Genomic DNA, 27,495 nt, shown 5'->3' on the forward strand with positions numbered 1-27,495 from the left:
TAGGAAAACGCCTTTTTCTCTGTATCTTCACAAGCAAGTAGGTGTTAACAGTTTTTAAAAGTTTTGTTCCCCCAGTCCATTGGGTGCAATGTGTTTTCCCTGTATTCCTTCAATTTACCTTTCCCTGGCTACTGGTTAATTTAGAATCAATATCAGTGAGTCAAAGTGCTCCAAAAATGGATGCTGTTACCTTTTCTGGAATTTCATAGTACCATAAAAACAAAACAGGCTTGGTGCGGCGGCTCTGTAATCCTAGCACTCTGGGAGGCCGAGGGGGGGAGGATCCCTCAAACCTGAGCAAGAGTGAAAGGAAAATTAGTCAGGTGTGGTGGTGGGTGCCTGTGGTCCCAGCTACTCAGGAGGCTGAAGAAAGAGCATCACTTGAACCCAGGAGTTTGAGGTTGCTGTGGACTCCTGGAATCATTCTGATAAGGAGGAATTTCGGTGATTCACTGTAGGCTGTGGTTCCTCAGCAATTGTTGTCAATACCTGGGGAATTCTTTGCAAACCTAGGAAACCCAAAGGTATCATACAAATGGATATCTGCTTTTTAAAAGAAATACTGGCTGGATGTGGTGGCTCATGCTGTAATCCTAGCACTTTGGGAGGCTGAAGCAGGAGGATCACTTGAGGCTAGAAGTTTGAGACCAGCCTGGGAAAGATAGCGAGACCCCATCTCTCAAAAAATAAGAGAAATTTGCCCAGCATGGAAAAAAAAAAAACAAGAAAATGTAGCCAATGGGGTGGTGCATTCCTGGAGTCCCAGCTACTCAGGAGGCTAAGCTGGAGGATCACTTGAGTTAAGGTGTTTGAGGCTAAGTTCAGAGGTTAGAGTGATGATGATGCCACTGCACTCAAGTCTGGGTGACAGTGAGAACCTGTTTCTAAAAAAAGAAAATCAAATAAAAGAAATATTTTTTTTTCTTTTCTTTCTTTCTTTATTTATTTTTTGGTCAGGGCCAGGTTTGAACCCGCCACCTCCAGTATATGGGGCTGGCGCCCTACTCCTTGAGCCACAGGTGCCACCCAAATAAAAGAAATATTAATTTAACAGCTACTCTATCATCACGCAGGGCTTTGGAGCCATTTCATTAAATTCATTCTGGCTATGATTATGCCAGTTTCTCCTCACATGCCTGTGCCTTGGGCAGGTGCTGATGTCCCCCATTTGTTCCAGGTTGAAGGGTCTTCAGGCCTGGGGACACTGGGGAATTGTTCACCAGCTTTCATCTTCTTTCTAGTTTTTTCTACCTTATGGTCATGTGGTGCCTTCTCAAGGCAGAAATCATAATTCTGGAGTCTCTGAAGGGATTTGCTAGCGTTTATTAAGGCCACAGGCAGGGCTGGGTACGCAGGGAGAAGGAGCGAGTGGGTGGCTTCCCTTTTGGGCTATGTATGTGGGGCCAGTAGGTGCCCCTCACCCCTGGATACCTCAAAGGGTGACAGGAAACTCTCATGGGGCAGCGGAGGTGAATGGCTTTCTGTTCTCACCTCCTGAGCCAGACGCTGGGAGTGAGGAAGCAGCTGGAGATAAAGAGATGGAGGATGGGAGATTCCTGGGTCCCGGGCTGTGCTGAACAGGGTGTGAGGCTGTGGTGCTTTGGCCTGCGTTGGTGGGCGGAGGAGGCAGGGATGTGACATGGCGAGGTTTGGGCAGAAAATGTGTAAAGGGAAATGTGCCTATGTGATGTTGGTGCCCTACGTGTGACATTGTCAGTGTGTCTGTGAAGTTATCACTATATCTGTATATGACAGCATCACTGTGCCTATGGATGTCATCACTACATCTGGGCACAACGTGAACACGTGTGTCTGTGACATCAATACCTCACCTCCTTGCTATGTCTGTGACTAACGTGGTCTGTAAGTAACATGGCGGTGTCATGGATGTGGTTATGTGACATCATCCCTGTGTCCACTCAAGGCATGGCTACAGCTGTGGAATGTCATCACTGAGGCTGTGTGATGTCTTACCGTGTCTAGGGGTAAAGGGTTGTGAGGTGCAGGTGTAGGGCTGGGACAGAATATTAGGGGTGTGCTGGGTGAGGTTGTCTGGCAGCAGCGTGGGGGATGGCAGGAGAAGGCTGTGTCCGGCGCCGTGCACACCTTGCGGCACTGTGTTTGCAGAGAGGTTAGCTGGGGCCTTCTCTCACTCCTCGGGTGTGGAGCCTCAGCCACTAGGACGGGAAGGGGATGGGGACACAATAATCAGTCAGACAGATGGAAGGACAAGGAGACTGGCCCAGGAGACTCATCCTCAGCGGGGGCAAGATGTCCTGAGGACCCTAGCCCTGCCTCCTCCCACCTGGAGCCCTGGGATAATGACGCGAGTATGTTCCTCTCCATTAGGCAGACGAAGAGACTGAGGATCAGAGATGCCTCCTTATGAGCCCTAAGCATCCACTGCAGCTTAATTCTCCCCAGTGTTCCTCAAGGTTCTGAAGACCCTGAGAATTTGTCCCAAGACCCCTGCTCACACTGTCTCCCAATCCCCACCCCACTGGTTCCCAAGGCAGCATCTCAGACTCCCTCTTTTGTCTATATAGAATTGAGCCAGGAACTCTGGCTCTGCTCACATGCCTTCCATGGCTCCCCAGCTCTACCGGACAAAGCCTAAGCCTCATGACCTGGCATTCAAGGCTCCACCCCTCTGCCTCTGCCAGGCTTCCCAATCTGGGACTCAAACTGTGCCAAAGTCCTCACAATTATTCCAAGAGCCTTCACAATGCTTCCGCAGCCTCCTTCCCCCCAGTGTACCCCTCCCCCCTCTATATGTTTGCAGGAGCCTATCTTGCTGTCTGGAATGCCCTTCCCCCTCCTATGCCTGGCAAAGGTTCTTGTGAGGGGTCAGGGGTTGGCGCAGAGGCTGTTTCCTGATGGGGGAGGAGGGGGCTGCAGCCAAGTCTCACTTCCGCTGGGTCCTCTCCCTTCCTTCCCCTGCTCTTCCCTGGGGCCCAAGTGGCCTCACGTTCCTTGGCTGGCTCTAGTCCTGGTCCCTGGCCCCAAGTCTCCATCCTCAGCTACCATTCACCCAGTTCTGGTCTTGCCTTCAAGGCTTTCCTGCACCCCACTTTCCAGAGACTGAGGTCTCCATTATTGTTCCCTCAGTCTTCACAGAGTCCTCACAGTGGCCATAGGCACTTCCAGATATGCCCTGGTCACCTCCCTACCCTCACCTCCTCTTCCTTTCTTTGGCAGTCAGTCATGTTGGACCCCTGACCCCAACACACCAGGCACGGTCTGGCCTCAGGACCTTTGCATGGGCTGTGCCCTCTGCTTGGTGCTTCCTTCCTAGGATCTCTCCATAGTTTCTCCCCTTACCTCCTTTAGGTCTTTGCTCAAATATTATCAAGTCTAACCTGTCTCTCAAGGAAAATTCCAACCTTTTTTTTTAGAGACAAGGTCTTGCTCTGTCACCCAGGCTGCAGTACAGTGGCATCATCATAGCTCTCTGCAACCGCAAACTCCTAGACTCAAGCATTCTTCCTCCCTCAGCCTCCAGAGTAGCTGGGACTACAGATGTGCACCCACTGTGCCTGGCTACATTTTAAAATTTGTTTGTAGAGATAGGGTCTTGCTGTGTTGCCCAGGCTGGTCTCAAACTCCTGGCCTGAGATGATTCTCTCTCCTTGGCCTCCCAAAGTGCTGGTATTACAGGAATGAGCCACTCCACCTGGCCAAAATTCTAACCTTTTCACATTTCCTCATGCCTTTTTTTATCTTGTTTGTCACCAAAGGGCTCTTGAATAACAACATATTCATCTTGTTCGTCATCCATCTCCCTTCACTAGATTGTGAACCCCGGAAGGGTGGGGGTTTCTATGCTTTATTCCCCACTGTGTACCTGGCACCCTGAAGCTGCTCAGTAAATAAAGGTTGAATGAACAAAAAAATCGTAACAGTGATAATGATGAACTTGAGTGACACTCACTGTGTGCCTGGCTCAGAGCCAGGGAGCCAAGGCTGAACTCCCATCTGAAGCTCTTTACATCAAAATGTTTGCTATTTCCTTGGCTGGGCATGGTGGCTCATGCCTGTAATCCTAGAATTCTGGGAGGCTGAGCCCGGTGGATTGCTTGAGCTCCGGAGTTCCAGACCAGCTTGAGCAAGAGTGAGACCCCCATCTCTATTAAAAGTAGAAAAAACGAGCTGGGCGCCTATAGTCCTAGCTATGTGGAAGTCTGAGGAAAGAGGATTGCCTGAGCCTGAGTGTTTGATGTTGCTGTGAGCTATAATGATGCCATGGCACTCTTCCCAGGGTGACAGAGGGAGACTCTGTCTAAAAAAAAAAAAAATTTGTCATTTCCAACCATGTAGCCCCCAGGCCAAGATTTACTTAATTTTTCTCTTTACATCTATTTTTTTTTTTGAGACATAGTCTCACTATGTTGCCCTCAGTAGAGTGCTGTGACATCACAGCTCACAGCAACCTCAAACTCTTGGGCTCAAGCGATTCTCTTGCCTCAACCTCCCAAGTAGCTGGAACTACAGGTACCCACCATAATGCCTGGCTATTATTTTTGTTGTAGTTGTCATTGTTGTTTAGCAGGCCTAGGCAGGGTGTGAACTTGCCAGCCTTGGTGTACATGGCCAGCGCCCTATGAGCACTGAGCTATGGGTGCCGAGTCCTATTTTTTTAATCTTAAATTTATCTCCAAAAGACACTTAGTCCAATTAAGTAAAGGACCACACTTGTCACTGATTAAAAAAAAAAAAAATGTAAAAATGTTCTGTCAGAGCAAGACCTATGGTTGAGTTCAGCTGATGCAGGGCCCTGGGTCTTCCATTAATTTGTGAACTTGGGGACATGCAAGTGTCTGGGTGCTGTTAGGGTGAGTAGCACAATCTGATCCTTTACTTATTTTTTTATTTATACTAACCACTATACTAATGAGGATTTTTTTTACATTAAAATTTAATTTTAGCTGGGCACGGTGGCTCACGCCTGTAATCCTAGCACTCTGGGAGGCCAAGGCGGGTGGATTGCCTGAGTTCACAGGTTCGAGACCAGTGTGAGCCAGAGCGAGAACTTGTCTCTAAAAAACAGCTGGACATTGTGGTGGACACTGTAGTCCCAGCTATTCAGGAGGCTGAGGGAAGACGATCACTTGAGCCCAAGAGTTTGAAGTTGCTGTGAGCTATGATGCCATAGCACTCTACCAACGGTGACAAAGTGAGACTCTGTCTCAAAAATTAAATTAACTTTAATTTTTTAAGAAATAGGGTCTTGGTATGTTGCCCAGGCTGGTATCAAGTGACCTGGGCTTGAGAGATCCTCTCACTGTAGCCTCATGAGTAGCTGGGACCATAGGCACACACCACCACACCTGGCTAAGCTGAGACTTTCCTGAGGTTTGGAAGGAATAAGAGTGGTTAAGAAAGTACAACTTGGGCGGCACCTGTGGCTCAGTGAGTAGGGCGCTGGCCCCATATGCTGAGGGTGGCGGGTTCAGACCCAGCCCCGGCCAAACTGCAACAGAAAAATAGCGGGGCATTGTGGCGGGCGCCTGTAGTCCCAGCTGCTCGGGAGGCTGAGGCAAGAGAATCGCGTAAGCCCAAGAGTTAGAGGTTGCTGTGAGCCGTGTGACGCCACGGCACTCTACCCGAGGGCGGTACAGTGAGACTCTGTCTCTACAAAAAAAAAAAGAAAGTACAACTCTCCCAGTGCGTGGGGTGGGTGATTTGAAGTTGGGCTTGGGCTGTGGCACTTCATTAGGTGCATCTAATGTGGTTTCGTGGCTCACACCTGTAATCCCAGCATGTAGAGACTGCAGTGAGCTATGATTGCACCATTGAATTCCAGCCTCGGTGACAGAGCAAGAGGCTGTCTCTCTAAAAAAAGAAATAATAATTACAAAATAAAATTCCACTGACTTGGTTCAAGTGCCCAGTGAACCCAGAGCTGACAGCCCCAGCCCACTTGCACCTGGCCTCTCTCTCAGGGGAAGGCCAGCCCTTCCTGCAACCCTGAAGGGAGAAGCAAGAGAGGCCCAGGCATAAGTGCACATTGTTTTGTCGGCTGGGGGACGTCATTTAGGGTAAACAATGTCAAGAGCTTCCCCGGTTCTCAGCAGAAGCCCTGACGGTCCTGGGCTGGAAGCCCGGCTCTGGCCCTGGCCCTGGCCCTCGCCCTGACTTGTCGCTGCATGACCCCGGGCTGATCACTTCCCTGGAGCCTCAGTTTCCTCCTCAGAGAAATGGGGATAATAATAGAACCTCTTTCCTTGCTACAAAGGCTTTGTGCCAAGATGGAGAGAGGAAAATTGTGTTTGCTTGGTGGGGGGGGGGATCTATGTTTTCCTCCTTGCTGGGGGCTGCCTAGGGCTGAGAACTTTGTCCCAGGCAGGGTCAACTACAGCTAAGGGGGCTGAGAGGTAGCTCAGCAAGGGGTGAGCTCCCCATTAGAAGGGGTATGTTAGAGGCATCCTGGAGCTGGAGCTGGAGGTCGAGCACCCTGGGGAGTTGGTAGTAAAGTCTCTGAATGACTGCAATAGACCCAGACTGACAATAGCCTGGTGGCAAAGCAGTCATAGGCCCTGTCTTTGGAGTCAAAGGGATCTGAATTTAAAAATGCTGGTGCCTTCTTAAGCTTCAGATCTGCAAGTGGCAATACCCATCCCGATTCCTGTGGCACTGGTGTGGTCCTAAATGGGAGTAGGCAGGACCGTGAAGGGAGCACAGGGTGTTCTTGGGAAGGCTGCCTGAGTCACCATCCCTGTGACGCACAGGGTGTAGTCTGATGGATGACCAACCGGGGAGGAGATTGCGGGGGGAGAGGGGGCAAAGACAACAAGCCATGACCTCAGTGTGTGCTGGATGCCGTCGACGTGCCCCTCCTTCCTCTGGCCATTTGTGAACAGCACTTTACAATTAGCCAAGGGTTTTAGAGAGAGGGTCTCACTCTGTCACCCAGGCTGGAGTACAGTAGCACCATCATAGCTCACTGAAGCCTTGAACCCCTGGCTCAGATGATCTTCCTGCCTCAGCTTCCCAAGTAGCTGAGACAACAGGTGTGTACTACCATACTCAGCTAATTTTTAATCTTTTTTTTGGAGAAACAGTGTTGCCCAGGCTGGTCTTGAACTCCTGGCCTCCAGGTCTTTGCCTTGGCTAGTCCCACTGCCTACAATACCGTTCCTTCTACTTTATTTGAGACAGTTCCTCCTCATGCTTTGACTCAATGCCCCTGCTCCCCCACCAAACCCCTCCCTCGTCTGATCATCAGGGTTCATGTCACAGATCTGCTACTCTCTGGCTGTGTTAACTTGGGCAAAATGCATGCCCTCTCTGGGCACTTTTTATTTATTTAGAGCTGCAAGGATTAAATAAGTTAATGTAAAGTGCTTAGAACTAGGTAGAGTTCACAGTAGTGGCTAATAATTGTAGTCTCTTGGGTTGGCTTATCATGACTCACTGTCAGTCTCGCTCACTAGTCAGGAAGTTTCATGAGGACAGAATTAGTTGTGTCTTGGTTACTTCTGTGTCCCCTAGGCCAGCAAAGGGCCTAGTATACAGCAGGCACTCAATCAAGGAAGCAGCAAATGGGAGATCAGTTTCCCTCCACACCCAGTTTTGGCCCTAGTTTCCCGCACAGCCTGGAGATGGAACCGCCTCAGCCTGCCCAGTGCCTTACCTGGATGGGGCTGCAGGATTGCCTATAGGGGTCCTCTGGGACTCCAGGATCCTCTTCTTGAATTCCTCCAGGCTAGCTGGGTCTATAGAGAGAAGGAAGAGTCAGGTTTGACCTATGCCACAGCAAACCCTGCCCCTGGGCTAGGGATGGACCGGCAGCCCAGGACAGTAGAACAGGGGTTGGCCTGCAAGGTGGAAAGGACCCCTCCCCTGCTTCCTGTTCCTGTCCTCTGTCACTCACCAATGGGTGGAGGGTTGGGGGCAGGGCCCACCGGTCTCGGCAATGGGATCGGCTGCGACTGTTGGAAGAAAGGTAGAGGAAGGTTGGCAGGAACCAGGACCCTGACCTCCAGTCCCAGCAAGACTCCTGCTTTTCCATGCCTGGTCTCTGAGGCTCTTCTAGGGCAGGGCAATAGATCCCTCAACTAACAGAACACACGTGATCATAAACATACAATCACCGACACCCACCATGAGCCCGCAAATGATCTGGGGGCTCCAGGGACTGGCTTCCCTGGGGAGTCCTCAAAGACCCCATACTGCAGGGCTGGCCTGTCTCAGTTTCTACTATAGCTTCCGTGACAATCCAAGCCCAATCCATGACTTCAAGTGAACCCACCAATCCACTCCAGCCCTCCTTCAGCCTGAAGCCAACCTGCTCTGTAAACCAGCAGGACTTTGATGCTAAATGCCATCCTGCCATCCTTTGAATGACCCTGAGCCAATCCCCTGAAACTTGAAATCCAAAGCCAATTCTGAATTCAGTTACCTAAAATCTGATCCCAATGTGAAAACTCCACCTTCCTTAGAGTCAAGCCCCAATACCTTACTCCAACTCTAGTTACAAACCAGATATGACCTTATGTTTAGATCTGCCTCTGATTCCAACCATCCCCTAGACTTGACCTCTATGATATGTCCTTTTCCTCTGGCCCCAGCCCTGGGTCTCAGCATACTCATCTACAAATACCTGCCCAGCTCCACACCAATTCTAGCCTCTACTCAGTTCTCTCCTTAAACCTATCCTCAGTCTCAAACTTTACTCCAGTCTTAAGGCTGTATGGAACCCTGACCTTATCCTTTTATTTTATTTATTTATTTATTTATTTATTTTTTGAGGCAGAGTCTCATTATGTCACCCTCGGTAGAGTACTATGGTGTCACAGCTCACGGCAACCTCAAACTCTTGGGCTTACACAATTCTCTTGCCTCAGCCTCCCGAGTAGCTGGGACTATAGGCACCTGCCACAACACCTGGCTATTTTTTTTGTTGCAGTTGCCACTGTTGTTTAGCTGGCCCAGGCCAGGATCAAACCCGCCAGCCTTGGTGTATGTGGCCAGCACTGTAACCACTGTGCTATGAGTGCCAAGCCACTGACCTTATCCTTAAAACAGCCCTAAGCTCATCAGTTACCCTGAACCCACCTTAACCCACCTCCACCCCCAATATCAGCATTCACACTAACTTCTACTCTAGATCCAGCCCTGACCCTCACCCCAAACCATATACCTCCCCAACATAACATAGGCCAACCCAATCCTTCAGCTCAACTATATCTCACCTCCAACCCAACTCAACCCTCAACTAGTTACACTAGCCCAATCCAACCTCCACTCCTAACCCACCATCAATACCAATCTGAATGCTAATGGGATCTGAAATTCACCCTTGTTCCCAAATCTCTAACCATCTCTAGAGCCACCAACAACCTCAACTTACCTGAGCCTCAATTCCAAGTTCAATGCCTCAACTCAATGTAATCCCAAAGTGACTGAGATCTGAGGTTCATCCTTCACCCAATCCTACACCCAATGATCACCTTACACGTGGTGCCTGACTCAATTTGTGACCTTTTCTCACAATCCAAATTCAACCCCATTTCTGAGGTCAATGGGATCCTAAATGGAACCTTAACCCAAACCAACTCTGACATAGCGGTGACCAAAAACTCATCTCAGCTCAACTTAAACACAAATTCAGTGTCCACACCAACTTTTCCTCTAGAAAAGGAATCCTCATATTACTCCCCACTCTAACCCACCTCCCTTCCATTCTGTAACTCAACTCAAATACAGAGTCTTAACCCTGATCTGAACCCCAATCCTAATCCCAACCTTAAATGAGCCCCTGTATGCTAATGCTAAATCAGTTTGAGGCCCACTAGCATCTTCTAAACTCAATCTCAGCCTCAATTCTTAACCATTTCTCAAGCTGGGCGTGGTGACTCATGCCTCTAATCTTAGCACTCTGGGAGTTGAGGCAGGTGGATTGCTTGAACTCAGGATTTTGAGGCCAGCCTGAGCAAGAGTGAGACTCCGTCTCTACTAAAAATAGAAAAACTAGCCAGGCATTGTGGCAGGTGCCTGTAGTCCCAGCTACTTGGAAGGCTGAGGCAAGAGGAGTTCTTGAGCCCAAGAGTTTGAGGTTGCTGTGAGCTATGATGATGCCGCAGCACTCTACCCAGGGCAAAGGAGTGAGACTCTGTCTCTAAATAAATAAATAAATCCTACATTCATACATAACCACAATGCAAAGCCCAACTATAGACTCAATAGCCACCAGTGAGTCATCCTAGCCTCAGTTCTAAATTCACCTCTCAAAAGCACGTTCTGCGCCGTTTCTGGGCCCATGGGGGCCAGCACAGACCTTTGGGAGCACCGTTTGGGTGCAGACCTGGTATAGTCTCCTGTCTGGACAGTGAGAAGGGAACAATGCAGAAGGACACTGGCCCTCTACTGCCTTTGCATTGGTTTGGCTTTGGCCACGCAGCACTGGTTGCTTCTGGTAGGATCATTGGTTATGCAAAAGCAGGTAGTGTGCTGTCCCTGGCTGCAGGGCTTCCCTTCAGGGGTTAGCAGGCCTGGGTGCTTCTCAGCTGTCTCAGGATCCGAGGAACATTTAGGTTTTCCAAGCTACATCTGAGACCTGGCATTATGGGAATGAGATTCTACCACTCTGGAAAATTTATGCCTGCAGGTTTAATTGCAGGTGTCTGTTTGCTGATGGTTGCAAAGTTGGAATTAGTATGTTGAACAGACCTCATCAGTATTGATCATGTCCTAGCTTAGACTCATGAAGAATTGAAAATCTTTAAGCTTCTTCTATTTTCAGTGTATTAAGAGAGAAAAGTGCAACATTTCTATGTACTCTGACATTCTACTTAAAAAAAAAAAAGACGCTGAACTTGATGGGGATATCAGTCATTAGGGTTATAACCTTACAGAGGTGCCATATGTATAACACAAGATACACTCAGACAGTTTGATTCTTATATTGATGTTATATCTTCTTTCTGTACCTACGAGTAAAATTTCAAGGGGTAAAATTTTAGGTGTCAACCTTGGGGGCCTGAAACTTCATGCCCTTCTCAGGGGAACAGAATGGAAAAGATCTCTTATGAGATTTAGGCTCTCTGTTCGTTTGTTTATCTTAGAGCACAGATCTACTTTGAAATTCTATTAAATGAAATACGTAATATCCATGAAAATAAAGTTTACTATAAATATTAAAAAAATAAATAAATGCACCCCTCAATGCCTCAACGCAACCCAATCCCAAAGCAGCAGGAAATTCTAGATTCCCTCCTTCATGCAGTCTGTATGGACTGGACCCTGATTCTAAATGCCGTCCCTGGAACAACCCTGAACCAATCCCTTGAAACCTGAAATCCAAAGCCAATTCTGAACTCAAAAATCAGATAACATCTGACCCCAACAGTTTAACTGCAGTCTTAACACTACTTCCATCCCAATCTCTGTGCTCATGTCTTTCCAGATCCTAATGTTGCTGAATGTCTCAAGGGAGTCCTAGCTTACCCAATCTAGACCAGGGAGCCAAACTCAAACCTAACTCCAAACTCAAGTTTAATGTCACCACCACCACCAATTTGGTGTCTGGACCCACCTCCAATGTAATCTCCTTCTGGGACCTGCCAGCTTACCTTGGCTTTGATGCAGGTGTCCAGGGCTGTGTTGCTGACGGCCAGTTGCATCTTGAGGTGTTCTACCTCTCTCTTCTTCTCCTCCAGCTCCTTGGCCATGTTGTCCCGCTCCTTCCTCAGCGTGGCCTTCTCCTCCAGCGCCAGCTGTGTCTGCCGGGCACATTCAGCCTGGAGCTTGGCCTCCCGGGCCTGAGCCTCTTTCTCCACCTTCTCTTTTGCCTCCTGAGTAGCCCGCAGGCTCTGCTCAGCTTGCAGCTTCTGGCGTTGGAGGTCCGAGTTCTCACGGGCCACATTCTCAATGCCTGCCTTGAGGCTCCGGGCCAGATCCTCTACCTTGGTGCTCATGAGGCTGGGCAGCTGATTGCACATTCTCTGGATGGAGAGTATGTCAGAGCCCAGGGGATGGTAGACACCATAGCTCAGCGAGTCCAGGGTGCGGGGGATAATTGAGTCCCTCCACAGGTTGCGCAGATCATTCTCAAACTTGTCCTTGTCCAGCTGGTAGCAGAGCGATTGCACCTTTTGCAGCCGGTCCTCGGCCAGCTGTCGCTCTTGCTGGTGCTGTTCCCGGGCTTTCGTACACTGGGCCAGCTGTTCTTCCACCATGTTCTTGCTCAGCAACAAGCCTTCCTTATCCTTGGTGCATACCACCTTCTCCTTGACCAGCTCCACCTCCAGCGTCTTGGCCTTCTCGCCCAATCTGAGGAGCAATGCTAAGGAAGAGACCCAGAAAGATTAGCGGCTGAGAACACTGCGCAGAGTCCACCACACTTGCTTCTTGTAACCTTAGCACTCACCTTCGCAACTCTGGTTCATCTCCTTGAGTTGATCTTGGCATAGCTTCTCACTCACGATGATAGCAGCTACGTATCGCTCATTATTTGTGTGGATGACCTGCTCGGATTCGATGACAGGGAACACAACACAGGACAGAGCTCAGTATCTAGCCCTCCCTGGGGCTGCCTAGACCCAGATCAGGCACCCCGGTGGCCTGGGCAATTTGAGTTTACAAGGGCATGGCTCCTTTTTTTTTTTGTAGAGACAGTCTCACTTTATTGCCCTCGGTAGAGTGCCGTGGCGTCACAGCTCACTGCAACCTCCAGTTCCTGGACTTAGGCGATTCTCCTGCCTCAGCCTCCCGAGTAGCTGGGACTACAGGCTCCTGCCACAACGCCCAGCTATTTTTTTGTTGCAGTTTGGCCAGGGCCGGGTTTGAACCCGCCACCCTCGGTATATGGGGCCAGCGCCCTGCTCACTGAGCCACAGGCGCCGCCCAAGGGCATGGCTCCTTTTATAGGAGATGTTGGTCTGATCTTCAAAAGTTTTTTTTTTTTTGTAGAGACAGAGTCTCACTTTATGGCCCTTGGTAGAGTGCCGTGGCCTCACACAGCTCACAGCAACCTCCAACTCCTGGGTTTAAGCGATTCTCTTGCCTCAGCCTCCCGAGTAGCTGGGACTACAGGCGCCCACCACAACGCCCAGCTATTTTTTGGTTGCAGTTTGGCCGGGGCCGGGTTTGAACCCGCCACCCTTGGTATATGGGGCCGGCGCCTTACTGACTGAGCCACAGGCGCCTCCCTGATCTTCAAAAGTTTTTTTTATGATTCCTACTGTTCAGAAAAAAAAGGAACACAGTATAGATACATGCTACAGCATGGATGAACTCTGAAAATATTGCACTCCCGTGTATGGTCAACTGATTTTGACAAGGGTGTTGTTATGAGTTCAGTTGTGCTCAGCACCAATCCATACCTTAAGGTACCTCCAGTACCTCAGAATGTCACTGTATTTGGAGTTGGGATTTTTTTTTTTTTGCTTTGTTTTTGTTTTGAGACAGGGCTTCCTCTGTCGCTTGGTCTAGAGCGCAGTGGCATTATTGTAGCTCACTACAACCTCCTGGGCTCAAGTGATCCTCCTGCCTCAACTCCCGAATAGCTGGGACTATAGATGAGGCATGCCACAGCGCTCTGCTAATTTTCTATTTTTTGTAGGATGGAGTCTTGCTATGTTGCCTAGGCTGATCTTGAACTCTTGGCCTGAAGCAATCCTCTTAGCTCAGACTCCTGAAGTGCTAGGATTACAGCTTCGAACTACTCACTGCTCTGAGGTCAGGAGGTCGGGTCTTTATAGAGATAATTAAGTTGAGGTCCTTAGTGTAAGCCCTAATCCAATACTACTGATTTTATTATAAAAAAGGGGAATTTGGACACAGACGCACACAGAGGGAAGACTATATGAAGACACAGGGAGAATTTGGCAATTTACAAGCTAAGGAGAAAGGCCTTTCCTCACATAACCCAGCCAAAGCCTTGATCTCAGACTTCAGACTTCCAGATCTGTGAGAAAATAACTGCCTGCTTTTGAAGCCACCCAGTCTGTGGTACTTGGTTATGACAGTCCTAGAAAACTAATACAGATGCTAAGACCATCCCATGGGGAAAGAATAGTCTTTTTTTTTTTTTTTTTGTAGAGACAGAGTCTCACTTTATGGCCCTCGGTAGAGTGCCGTGGCATCACACAGCTCACAGCAACCTCCAACTCCTGGGCTTAAGCGATTCTCTTGCCTCAGCCTCCCGTGTAGCTGGGACTACAGGCGCCCGCCACAACGCCCGGCTATTTTTTGGTTGCAGTTCAGCTGGGGCCGGGTTTGAACCCACCACCCTCGGTATATGGGGCTGGCACCTTACCGACTAAGCCACAGGCATCGCCCAAGAATAGTCTTTTTAACAAATGGTGCTGGAACAACTGGACATCCATCATTCAAAGAGATGGTGTTAGACCCCTACCTCACACCATGTATACAAAGTAACTAAATATCAATCAAAGACATAAGTGTCAGAGCTAAAAATATAAAACTATTTAGAAGAAAACATAGGTGTTAAGGATTTGTGACCTTGGATTTGTTAATAGTTTCTTTGACATCAAAAGTATAAGCAACAGGCCAGGCATGGTGGCTAATGCCTGTACTCCTAGCACTCTGGGAGGCCAAAGTGGGTGGATTTCCTGAGCTCACAAGTTCAAGACCAGCCTAAGCAAGAGCAAGACCCTGTCTCTAAAAACAAAAAACAAACAAACAAAAAAAAAAACAAAAATAGCCTGCTCTTGTGGAGGGCAACTGTAGTCCCAGCTACTAGGGAGGCTGAGCTGAGAGAATAGCTTGAGTGCAAGAGTTTGAGGTTGCTGTGAGCTGTGAAAGAAAGAATAAGAAAAGAAAAAATAAATTGGACTTCATCAAAATTAAAAACTTCTGTGCTTTAAAAGACACTAGTAATAAAGTGAAAAGACAACACATAAATTGGAGACAATATTTGCAAATCAGATATCTGATAAGGAGGTAATATCCAGAATATATTTTAAACTCTTACAATTCAGGCTGGGTGCACTGTCTCACGCCTATACTCCTAGCACTCTGGGAGGCCGAGTCAGGTAGATTGCCTGAGCTCAGGAATTTGGGACCATCCTGAGCAAGAATGAGACCCCCATCTCTACTAAAAATAGAAAAACTAGCTGGGTATTGTGGCAGGTGCTGGTAGTCCCAGCTACTCATGAAGCTGAGGCAGGAGGATCACTTGAACCTAAGAGTTTGAGGTAGGTGTGAGCTATAACCCTTTGGCTCTCTACCCAGAGTGACTGTCTCATAAAAAATAAAAAAACAACAACAAAAGACTCTTACAAATCAATGACAAAAAACATAACCCTTAGCTGGGTGTGGTGGCACACACACTTCTAGTCCTAACTACTTGGAGGCTGAGGCAGAGGGATCACTTGAGCCCAGAAGTTCAAGGCTTCAGTGAGCTGTGAGTACACCACTGCATTCTACTCCAACCCCGGCAACAGCAAGATCCTGTCTCAAAAAAATAAAAAGAGCCCCACAAACCCTCAAAATGAACAATAACATGTGTTGATGAGGATGTGGAGAATCAGAATTCTCAGAAGGCACTGTTGGGAATGTACAATGTTGCAACTGCTTTAGGAAACAATCTAGTGGTTCCTCAAAACTTTAAACATAGAGTTATCATATGACCAGGCAAGTATTTACCCAAGAGAAATGAGAACATGTCCATGTATTAACTTGCACAGGAATGTCCATAGCAGCAGTATTCACAACAGCCCAAAGGTGGAAACAACCCTAATGTCTTTCATAGGATGAATGGATAGACAAAATGTGGGCCATCCACACAGTGGAATATCATGCAGCCATGAAAAGGAGTGAAGCACTGACCCTGGCTACGTTGTGGATGAATCTCGGAAATATGACACTGAGTGCAAGAAGCCAGACACCAAAGGCCACACAGTGTATGACTCCAATGATATCAAATGCCCAGAACAGGCAAATCCACAGAGACAGGAAGCAGATTAGTGGCGGCTGCCAGGGGGTATGGGGAGTGACTAATGGGGACGAGGTTTCCTTTGGGGATGATATCTCAACAAAGCATTTATTTATTTATTCATTTATTTATTTTAACACTTCTGGCAAGTGGAGATAAAGCAGTTTTTTAAAGAAAGTGTTTACAAGTCAACAAACTAAGGCGGTGCCTTCAGAACCCTCTGCAGAAAGGTGACAAGATAGGAAGAGGAAGAGTGCTTGTCTTTCTGCAAATAAGTGTCCTTCCTCCTTTCAAAGGGCTAATCCCCTGGGGAAAGAGTCAGGGGGAGAGGAGGGAGAAGTGGGAGGACTCTGGAAACTCTAGTAACTTGTTTTCCAAAGCCTTAGCCATGGAAGGGGAGATCCATAGGTATAGACAAAGGGAATTGGCCCCAAATGTGAAATGAGAAAGAGGCTTTTTTTGGGCGGCGCCTGTGGCTCAGTCGATAGGGCGCCAGCCCCATATACCGAGGGTGGCAGGTTCAAACCCAGCCCCAGCCAAACTGCAACAAAAAAATAGCCGGGTGTTGTGGCAGGCGCCTGTAGTCCCAGCTACTCGGGAGGCTGAGGCAGGAGAATCGCCTAAGCCCAGGAGTTGGAGGTTACTGTGAGCTGTGTGACGCCACAGCACTCTACCAAGGGCGATAAAGTGAAACTCTGTCTTTACAAAAAAAAAAAAGAGAAAGAGGCTTTTTTCTAGTTAGCACAAGTAACAAGAGGGGCAAGTTCCTGCTTCCCAGCTACTCCCCCCAAAAGAAATGGCAACTTTGGCTGGGCACAGTGGCTCATGCCTATAATCCTAGCACTCTGAGAAGCTGAGGCGGGTGGATTGCCTGAGCTCAGAGGTTTGAGACCAGCCTGAGCCAGAGTGAGACCTCGTCTTTAAAAATAGCCAGGCCTGGTGGGCACCTATAGTCCCAGCTACTTGGGAGGCTGAGGCAAGAGAGTCACTTAAGCCCAAGAGTTTGAGGTTGCTGTGAGGTATGACACCATGGCACTCTACTGAGGGTGACAAAGTGAGACTCTGTCTAAAAAAACCAAAGAAATGGCCACCTGGAATCTTGTTCCCTGGGTGGGTCTCAGCCCGTTCACATGGAAAAGGTGGGGTATACCCTGAAAATTCACTAAGTTACTCCCCACTTTTTTCTTTAGGGTCTTGGGGCCAGAAACGCAGATGCATTTGTAAAAATTAAAGAAAAATTACATTTCTGGCCGGTTGCAGTGGCTCATGCCAGTACTTTGGGAGACTGAAGTAGGAGGATTGCTTGAGTCCAAGGAATGCTTGGGCCCAGCCTGAGGTAGGAGGATTGCTTGAGCCCAGCTTGAGCAACATAGTCAGATGCCATGTATATGAAAACATTTTAAAAATTAGCTAGGCATGGTGGTGCATGCTTGTAGTCCCAGTTACCTGGGAGGCTGAGGCAGGAGGATTTCTTTTTGAGACGGAGTGTCACTATGTCACTCTCAGTAGAGTGCTGTGATGTCACAGCTCACAGCAACATCAAACTCTTGGGCTTAAGCGATTCTCTTGCCTCAGCCTTCCAAGCAGCTGGGACTACAGGTGCCTACCACAACACCAAGCTATTTTTGTTTTTGTTGTCGTTGTTGTTGCAGTTGTCATTGTTTAGCAGGCCCAGGACGTGTTTGAACCTGCCAACCCCAGTGTATGTGGCTGGTGCCCTAGCTGTTGAGCTACTGGTTCCAAGCTGATTTCTTGATCTTAGGAGTTTGGGGTTGCAGTGAGCTATGATGGCACCTCTGCACTCCAGCCTGGGCAACAGAGTGAGACCCTGTCTCTAAAACAAACAAACAAACAAACCCAAAAGAAACCTCTTCCAGAATCACATTTCTTGGCACCACCAAGGCCACCAGGAATACCGAGATTCACGCTTATGAGGATCATGCAATCAGACACCAATGGGGCTATCATGGCTGGGACAGGGTGTGGGTTTGTTTCCCACGGCCGCAGTCCCAGGGCTAGGTAATGGGGAGCAGCCTGCAAGCCAAGGTGCCTCAGGATCCCTGGAGAAAGAATCCTGAGGGATTCTAAGCAAGAGGAATTTGTCAACTTGAAGGAAAAAAGAAAAAAGCCATTATTTTCAAAATTTCAAGTTTTAAAGTCATTGTTGGGCATCTAATATTCTAGGATGAGGGAATCTACGATTCTGGGGTTTGTGGGAGTGTTTAAAATCGTATGATCCTGTATGGTGGCATGTGTCCTGGAAGACCCAAATCACCAAGTCTCCAGAACTAAGAAGTCTGAGAGGGCTGTCATGACCCGGGGGTGTGGTGGAGAAGCGGGAAGTCTGTACCTCTGTCCTGGGTCTTGCTCGGGGGAGGCAGGAGCCCTGTCTGAGGTCTGAGGAGGGAGGCAGAGCCTCATCCTGGGGCCTGAGAGGGGAGGCAGGGCCCTGTCCTGGAGTCTAAATGGGAACCCATCCATTCTGGGGCTCTGAGAGGGCATCCACCCTACTCTGGGGGTTGGAGGGAATAGTGTCCTGTCCTGTGGTTCTGGGAGGTGGAGACAGGGCCCTGACCCAGCCAGGTCTAATGGGACTGAGCATGTCTGCCTGCCTAGTAGGGAAGGTCAGGGGGTGGTCTTCCCTTTCCCCCTACCCCAGCCAGACATGACACCTCCTGCAGGGCACACTGAGGCTGCCTTCCCCCAGCCTTCCCTTAGCCTTCCTTCACCCCTGCCCTCCCAATGCCCATGGCTTTGGGTGCCTTGGGGCAAGCAGGACCCTTCTGGGGGAAGCAGAGGTGAGAGAACCCAGGTGATTGTTGAGCATATTTGACACAAACTGGGGCTGTCAGGGGACAAATGTCTCCATGAGACCCCACATATATGGCTGTGACTGTCCTGGAGCCCATTGTCCCTGCCCTGTCCTGGAAACCATCTCCGCTCTCAGTTCTCCATTACCATGTCTGCAAAAGTGTATCAAACTTCTCCCTAACTCCTAAGATTTGGTGATAAGATATTTCTAATGTGGGCTCAGTGCTCGTAGCCCAGTGGTTATGGCGCCAGCCACATACACCAAGGGTGGTGGGTTCAAACCTGGCCCAGGCCAGCTAAACAACAATGACAACTGCAACAAAAAATAGCCAGACATTGTAGCAGGTGCTTTAGTTTCAGCTACTCGGAGGCTGAGGTAAGAGAATCGGTTAAGCCCAAGAATTTGAGGTTGCTGTGAGCTGTGATGCCACGGCAACCTACCAAGGGCCACATAGTGAGACTCTGTCTCAAAAAAAAAAAGAAAAGAAAAGAAGTTTCTTTTTTTTTTTTTTTTGTAGAGACAGGGTCTCACTTTATGGCCCTCGGTAGAGTGCCGTGGCCTCACACAGCTCACAGCAACCTCCAACTCCTGGGCTTAAGCGATTCTTTTGCCTCAGCCTCCCGAGTAGCTGGGACTACAGGTGCCTGCCACAACACCCGGCTATGTTTTGGTTGCAGTTTGGCCGGGGCTGGGTTTGAACCCGTCACCCTCGGTATATGGGGCCGGCGCCTTACCGACTGAGCCACAGGCGCTGCCCAAGAAAAGAAGTTTCTAATGTGAGCACCCAGAGTAGGGTGAATTTGAGCTGTTTATACATATTATTCTTTTTTGTTGTTGTTGTTGTTGTTGTTGTTGCAGTTTGGCTGGGGCTGGGTTTGAACCCGCCACCTTCAGCATATGGGGCCATCGCCCTACTCACTGAGCCACAGGCGCCGCCCTATACATATTATTCTTGTATAAGAACAAAATGCTCTGAGCTTTTCATTCAGCCTGTTCTCATTTCCAGCTGGTGTGTGCTGCACATTCCAGACACACAGTCATGGGTTAGGGGCTGCATGTTAATATATACAATGCCCAGTTAAATTTGAATTCCAGAATGACAATGAATAATATTTTTAGTTAGAATTATATCTCAAATAGCCGGGTGTTGTGGCAGGCACCTGTAGTCCCAGCTACTTGGGAGGCTGAGGCAAGAGAATCACTTAAGCCCAAGAGCTGGAGGTTGCTGTGAGCTGTGACGCCACAGCACTCTACCGAGGGTGACAAAGTGATATATCTCAAATATTGCATAGAGCCAGGCCTGGTGGAAGTGAGGCCAAGGAGGGAGAATTGCTTGAGGCTAGGAATTTGAGGTCAGTCTGGCCAACAAAGAAAGACCCCTGTCTCTACAAAAAATAAGAAAACTTAGTGGAGGACAGTAGTATGGGCCTGTAGTCCCAACTACTTGGGAAGCTGAAGCAAGAGGATCATTTGAGCCTGAGCCCAGGAGTTGGAGGCTGCTACGATCTGTGATCACGCCATTCATTGCAAACCAGTGAATGGTGGACCATAAGGTGTGAGACCCTGTTTCCAAAAAATTAAAAGAAACAAACCCCACCAATTCTAGCATGGGATATGGTTATACTAAAAAGAAAAATGCATGGCTTATCTACATAGGCTCCTCACACAGAATGTCAGGTCTGTGACTGTCCTTCTAGATGAGAAAACCGAGGCTCTGAGAGTTGATGTGACTTGCCAGGGTCCCCAAGATGAGTGTCAGGCTGGCAGCCTTACCCGTTCACTCTGGCACTGGCGAAAGCTGGCATTGATGCGGTCTAGGTCTCGGCGGGCACTCAGCAGCATCTGCATGATGCTATCCTTGGCGCGGGAGGTGAGGTTGAGCTCCTTGGACAGGTTGGTCTGGGAGGCCATCAGCCCTACCACCTGGCTGTACAGGCCCCCAGCCCGACGCTCGGTGGCTTGCAGGTTGGACTCGGTGCTCACGTGCACGTTGCCGTAGACCATGAAGAGGACGAGACCCAGGATGATGAGGAATTGGATGAGTGACACGAAGAGGAAAAAGTAGCGCAGGTAGTACCAGCAGCCCCGAGGGCTGCCGCCTGCCCGAGAATAGGCCCCTCCGCGATCCATGGCTAGACCCGTCTGCTCCCAGGGCCGGCGGCCAGTGTGCTGGCCCCGCTTGCTCAGTGCCTGACCCGCTCTGGGCCCCGCCGCACAGGGGGCAGTGTTTATATTACTTCTCTTAATACTTCCTCTGCCTGGCTCCTTCCTGGCCAGGAGGAAACGGGGGCTGCGGGTTATCACAACACTCCCACCCTGGCTGTGAGGGACAAGGGAGTGTTGTGATAACAGGGTGGCCAAGGCATGGCTGGGCCTCTCTGATTGTCACCAGGCAGTGGGGCACCAGCTGATGGGCAGTTTCCCTCGGCCTTGCTGCCTCTGCTCTGTGACATTGCTGTTCTCAGCACCTGCTGCTTATTGGCTCCTTGAGTGGGCCTAGGCCTGCCCCTTATGTGAAGGGGGAAACTGAGACACAGGAAGGCAAAAGGACTATTCTGAGGTCTCATGCTGTTAGGTCCTGGAGTCAGACTTGACCTCAAGGCAGTCAAGGCTGGCTACAGACGTGTGCTCGCTTCACTGGGGCAGTTGCCGACTAAATGGAATAAAAAAGGGGAACCCTTAGCTTAGGGATGGACACACAGTAGGTGATCAGTAATTGCGCGAGGGCCTCATGTGAGTGGCGCTGGTGCTGATTCCCCAAGCTGTATCATCCCTGAAGTGCCCCGCTGAGAAATAGCAGCATAAACAGCAATGAACTTGGGCCCTGGAATAGCTAGCTGAACCCTGTGTGAACCCTGGGGAGGGGCCACTCCTGTCCAGGCCTCAGTTTCCCTCTCTGTCGATGGGGTATGCCTCGTGCCAGGGTCACACTGTGGCTGTTGTTATCATTACTGCCATTTCCTGCTGTTGGCACTATTTGCTGGCTCTGTGAGATGGTGAATGAAAAGTGTCAGATAGTTTGAGAGCCGAACTTTCTGTAGCCTGACACTCAAAACCATGGGGGTCTTGTGGAGTTACTGTGGAACACCCCCAGGCAGGCATGGAAGGGATTCAGATGGACGCCAAGGAACAAAGGATGCTCTGTCCCTGAATCAGGAGGTACAGAGAAACACTCCTTGGAGTCATGCCTTTGTTTGCTCTTTGCTGGGTGTCCCCCAGGAGGTGTCAGCCCTAGGCCTGGCCATAAGCAGTTCCCCATCTTGGAAGGGGACACAGACCCTCCTAGTCCCAAGGGGTTAGGGCTGGCTGAAGGGAGTGACAGTGTCAGGGCGTTAGCAAGGAGGCTGGATCCTGGACAAATGAGTGACAATAATACAATTGCTGCCCACTGCCCGTAGGGGCATAGTAGGGTGAGGGCTGGGGCTCCGGGACCTATCCTCTCATTAGGTAATGAGGTGGGGAGGTTGTTAGCAGCGGGGAAGGGTCCTCCAGGGTGGTGCTCAATGAGGCGGGTGTTGAGTTGGGAAGGAGGAAGTTCCCAGGGGTGGGCAGGAAACCCAAGTCTGACCTTTGGCCTTTGCAGTTACCCGGTGATTCCTGATTCCGGACCCTTCCCAGCTAGTTGGGGAAGGCGGGTTGGGGGGCTGCAGCTGGTGCCCGACCAGCTATTTCTTCAGGTTGGCCAGCCCCCCTGCCCCCACTTCTAGAATCCCCCAGAGCAGGGGAGGAGGAGGACGTGCTTGGTAATGAGGGCAGCACAGGCGGAATGGATACAGGGTTACAATTTGGGGCTCTGGAGTTAAGCTGTGGCTGTGTCTCCTACTAGCTTCATGCCTTTGGACAAGTGACTTCCTCTCTTTGAACCCCTGTTTTCTCCTGTCTAAAGTGGAGACAAAGCTGGTTGGGGTGGCTCATGCTGGCAGTCCTAGCCATTTGGGAGGCTGGGGCAGGAGGATTGCTTGTGGTGAGGAATTTGAGACTGGCCTGGACAGCAAACATAGTCAGACCCTGTATCTACAAAAAATTTTAAAAAATTAGCCAGTGTGGTAATGTGTCCTTGTTGTTCTAGCTGGTTAGCTGAGTCAGGAGGATCACTTGAACCCTGAAGTCAGAGTTTGCAATGAGCTAAAATGAGGCCACTCATGACTCTGTCTCAAACAAACAGAAAATCTCCACTAAAAATTAAAAGAATTTAAAATGGACACAACATAGCTAGTTATAAAATGCCTGGCATATGCTCAGTCTTAATAAATGGCGGTATTTTTTAAGGCATGAAGGCTGGGGTCATGACTGGTGTCTGATGCCAGGCTGAGGAACTGAGACACAGGGGAGGGGAACCGGCCCCAACAGCTGGTGCTCCAGGCCTGTAGGAAGGAGGGCATGATGTGGGTGGAAAGAGGGTACCAAGGGTCAATGTTAGGAGGGGTGATAGTCTTGGTATGTACTTAAGATCTTGGCTATTCTTTTTTTTTTTTTTTTTGAGACAGAGTCTCAAGCTGTTGCCCTGGGTAGAGTGCTGTGGTGTCACAGCTCACAGCAACCTCAAACTCTTGGGCTTAAGTGATTCTCTTGCCTCAGCCTCCCAAGTAGCTGAGACTACAGGCGCCCACCACAATGCCCAGCTATTTTTTGGTTGTAGTTGTTATTGTTGTTTGGCAGGCCCGGGCTAGCTCCAGTGTACGTGGCTGGTACCCTGGCCGCTTGAGCTAGACGCCGAGCCGATCTTGGCTATTCTTCATGATATATTGAAGGTGTTTCATATATGTTTGTACATGTATGTATAAACATGTTGTCTGTCAGTTGACAAGGAAAGAGAAAGACAACTTTAAACTCCCAGAAAACCAAACAGCCACCTTGGACTTGATGATACTGATATGCTACAGGTCTGAGCAATTGTCACAACGTTAAGACCCAGAGTTACATTTGTTTTTGTTTTTTTTTTTTTTTTTTTTTTTTTTAGAGACAGAGTCTCACTGTACCGCCCTTGGTAGAGTGCCGTGGCGACACACGGCTCACAGCAACCTCTAACTCTTGGGCTTACGCGATTCTCTTGCCTCAGCCTCCCGAGTAGCTGGGACTACAGGCGCCCGCCACAACGCCCGGCTATTTTTTTTGTTGTTGTTGTTGCAGTTTGCCCGGGGCTGGGTTTGAACCCGCCACCCTCGGCATATGGGGCCGGCGCCCTACTCACTGAGCCACAGGCGCCGCCCTGTTTTTGTTTTTTATAAATGTTTTGAGGAGACTGGGTCTCACTATGTTGCTCAGGCTGGTCTTGAACTCCAGGCTCCAAGTGATCCTCCTCACTTTAGCCTCCCCAAATGCTGGGATCATGGGTATGAGCCACTGCACTCAGAAAGAACCAAAGTTTTAAATATACATACTTTGTATCAAAAGCAAATTCTGTTATTTTTGGTGCTTTGAATTCACACTTCTGATTTTTAATATCTTTTTTTTTTTTTTTTTTTTTGCAGATTTTGGCTGGGGCTGGGCTTGAACCCACCACCTCCGGCATATGGGGCCAGCGCCCTACTCCTTTGAGCCACAGGCGCCGCCCAATATGTCTTTTTAAATAGTTTTATGAGCTGGCTTTTTTTTAACAGAAAAGGTAAAGATAACCTTTCCTCTTTTGGTTCAATATCATGTCTTTGAGGCTTGTTGACTCCTTTTGCCTATGAATGGTCATTTAGATTGTTTCTAAGATTTTTTTTTTTTTAATCACCCTCTGTAGAGTGAAGTAGTGTCACAGCTCACAGCAACCTCCAGCTCTTGGGCTTAAGCGATTCTCTTGCCTCAGCCTCCAGAGTAGCTGGGACTACAGGCACCCGCCACAACACCCGGCTATTTTTTTGTGTTGCAGTTTGGCTGGGGCCGGGTTCAAACCCACCACCCTCAGTGTATGGGGCCAGTGCCCTACCCACTGAGCCACAGGCGCCGCCTGACTTTTTTTTTTTTTTTTTTTGAGACAGAGTCTCAAGCTGTCGCCCTGGGTAGAGTACCCTGGTGTCATAACTCACAGCAACCTCCAATTGGGGTTCAAACAATCCTCTTGCCCCAGTTTTTCTATTTTTAGTAGAGACGGGGTCTTGCTTTTGCTCAGGCTGGTCTCGAACTCATGAGCTCAAGCAATCCACCTGCCTTAGCCTCCCAGAGTGCTAGGATTACAGGTGTGAGCCACCGCGCCTAGTCTGTTTCTAATTTTGTTTGAATGAATAAAAGAAGATTTGAAATCAAATTACCAGAAATGAAATCTCTGGTTCCCAAAGAGGGCACATTTTACATTTTGATAGTTGTCATCAATTTGTCCTCCCTTGACACCTTTGCCTTCAGTGTACCAAATCCCTGAAAATAGACTTTATGAAAATGGCCTATGTCTCTGGCCAGATAATTCCAGATGGAGAAGGTGAGTGACTGATCCAGGGATTCACATGAAGTCATATGCTTGGGCTCTGATATGAGGATTTGTTTTTTTCCTGAAAACAATTTGTCTTGTCCACAGGAAATTTTGCACATGAATACCTCTGAATTCCCTTGGAGGGCATCACAAACTTTGGTTTTAAACTCTTTTGTTTTTCTAAATTTAAAAAAACAATTGGTTTGGCTATATTTGTTTGAGTGGAGGAGGGAAAATTGTCATGAGGAAGTTGACTCTGTGTCACTCTCTGAAAATTGACACTGAAGTCTTCATGGGGACATGCAGTTTAAAAAGAATAAAACAAAAAACCTGCACAGACTTCAGGAAAATCTTTGAGGAAGTGATATTCTGGTGAAGAAAAACTTCAGTGAAATTTAGAAAACAGTCCACTTTTACATTCATATGTTTGGTTTTTGGGTAAGTGAAGTGAAATTAAGTTTTGTGCTATTAGAGGTGACTGAGAAAGTGAAGAAAGTCCCTTAGGAGGGGGAACCTAAACTCTTCTGAGACTTTGTGTCCCTGGCTGACAAATGGGGATACTCTTCCTTGTCTGGAACTGGAGTGCTGGCAAGGTCAGGGTGTAGTTGTCCTAGATGCCCCTTGCCCATGGCTACTGTGGGCTTCCCATTTCTGTCGCCTACCCCTGTCCCTGTGGCAACATGAGGCGAGTCCCACTGAGGAGTGTTGTTTGCCTCCCCTGGCAGCTAGGGAGCTTCAGGGAGGCCCAGGACATGGGCTTGTTCTCCCTAAGTCATCCTGAATCTTCACCCACTCTCTGCTCTCTGGCCTCCCTGGGGCTTAAAGTTTCCATCCTCTGTGCCCTTCCTACTTACATTACCTGCCATGGCTCCCCACTACCCTCCATTCCTAGAACTGATTTTTGGGAGTCCCAAGTGTGTGTCCAAGATGAAGCCGGCAGAATAACTAAATAAATGGATAATGATGCCTATGATTGATGCCCGTGTACTGCCTTGAGCTCAGCCTGTTACACAGATCAGCTCTTGAACCCCCACAGCCGCACAAGGTGGGGGTCTTAAGTCCTTGGGGCCCCAGCTGGGTGGGCCAGTGTCCAGATTTCCAGCTCTGGCTGACCCCAGAAGGAGGAACCATTTCCTGCTTGCTTCTGGATTTACGCAGAGGTTGCCGAGGTTGCCCGGGTAGGGGTGGGTGGGTGGGGTCTCAGACGTATCTTACCAAGCTCTCAAACCGAGTCCTTTGCAGGCGGCAACCGGGTCTGCAGGTTGGGGCGACCCCTGGTGGCCAGTGGCGGAACACAGCGGCCAGATCCTTCCTCTCCTTCCCAGAGCCTCATTTCCTTCTAGGTGGGGCCTTCAAGTAGGCCCCCTTTTAGGTGAAGACACTGATCAGGCACTTCAAAACCCTGGGTTGAGGGTTTTGAGTTGGGTGGGGGGATAATGAATAGGACTGGCTGAAGAGGGGTGTGTGTCAGAGTGTGAAGGACTTCTACTCCCCTCCTTACACAAGTCTCTTATGAATTTTTAAAAACAAATTTTAATCGTTAATTTTTTTTTTGGAGACAGAGTCTCACTAGGTCGCCCTTGGTAGAGTGCCCTGCCGTTACAGCTCACAGCAACCTCAGACTCTTGGGCTCAAGCGATTTTCTTGCTTCAGCCTCCCAATGTAGCTGAGACAACAGGCGCCCACCACAACACCCAGCTATGTTTTGGTTGTAGTTGTCATTGTTGTTTTAGCTGGCCTGGGCCGGATTCGAACCTACCAGCCTCAGTGTATGTGGCCAACACCCTACCCACTGAGCTACAGGCGCCGCCCTTAATCATTAAGGGGTAATACATGTGCATGATTTTTAAAATGCAAACTGTAAGGCTCAGCGCCTGTAGCTCAATGGCTAGGGTGCCAGCCACATACACTGGAGCTGGCGGGATGGAATCCAGCTGGGATCTGCCAAACAACAATGACAACTACAACGAAAAAATATCTGGGCACTGTGGCAGGCACCTGTAGTCCCAGCTACTTGGGAGGCTGAGGCAAGAGAATGGCTTAAGCCCAAGAGTTGAGGTTGCTGTGAGCTGTGACACCATGGCACTCTACCCAGAGCATCAGCTTGAGACTCTGTCTCAAAAAAATAAAAAAGAAAGAAAGAAAGAAAAGTAGAATAGAGGTTAACAGGGGTTGGGAGGAGGGGGATAATTGTTTAATTTGATGTTTAATGGGATGAGGAAAATGCTCTGAAAGTAGACAGTAGTGATCGTTACACATTATTGGGAATGTACTCAATGCCACTGAATTGTACAGTTAAAAATGATTACTATAGGGAGGCACCTGTGGCTCAGCCGGTAAGGCGCCGGCCCCATATACCGAGGGTGGCGGGTTCAAACCCGGCCCCGGCCA

The 27,495-nt window shown here is 49.0% G+C and overlaps 1 protein-coding gene and 1 pseudogene across 1 annotated transcript; one reads left to right on the forward strand and one right to left on the reverse strand.

The window, feature by feature from the left end:
* Nucleotides 1-1,303: 1,303 nt before the first annotated feature.
* PLVAP (plasmalemma vesicle associated protein) lies at nucleotides 1,304-25,786 on the reverse strand. The gene is made up of 7 exons (XM_053583476.1): nucleotides 25,767-25,786; nucleotides 20,487-21,033; nucleotides 12,371-12,467; nucleotides 11,574-12,286; nucleotides 7,874-7,931; nucleotides 7,634-7,715; nucleotides 1,304-2,177 (listed from the first exon to the last, which is right to left on the reverse strand). Exons 1-7 carry the CDS (start codon nucleotides 25,784-25,786, stop codon nucleotides 2,171-2,173), a joined length of 1,524 nt encoding a protein of 507 aa, XP_053439451.1. The 3' UTR covers nucleotides 1,304-2,170.
* Nucleotides 10,345-10,685, forward strand: LOC128582475 (transmembrane protein 14C-like; annotated as a pseudogene).
* Nucleotides 25,787-27,495: the final 1,709 nt, after the last annotated feature.

Source organism: Nycticebus coucang, chromosome 3 (genome assembly GCF_027406575.1).
Source record: "Nycticebus coucang isolate mNycCou1 chromosome 3, mNycCou1.pri, whole genome shotgun sequence".
Classification (NCBI taxonomy): Eukaryota; Metazoa; Chordata; class Mammalia; order Primates; family Lorisidae; genus Nycticebus; species Nycticebus coucang.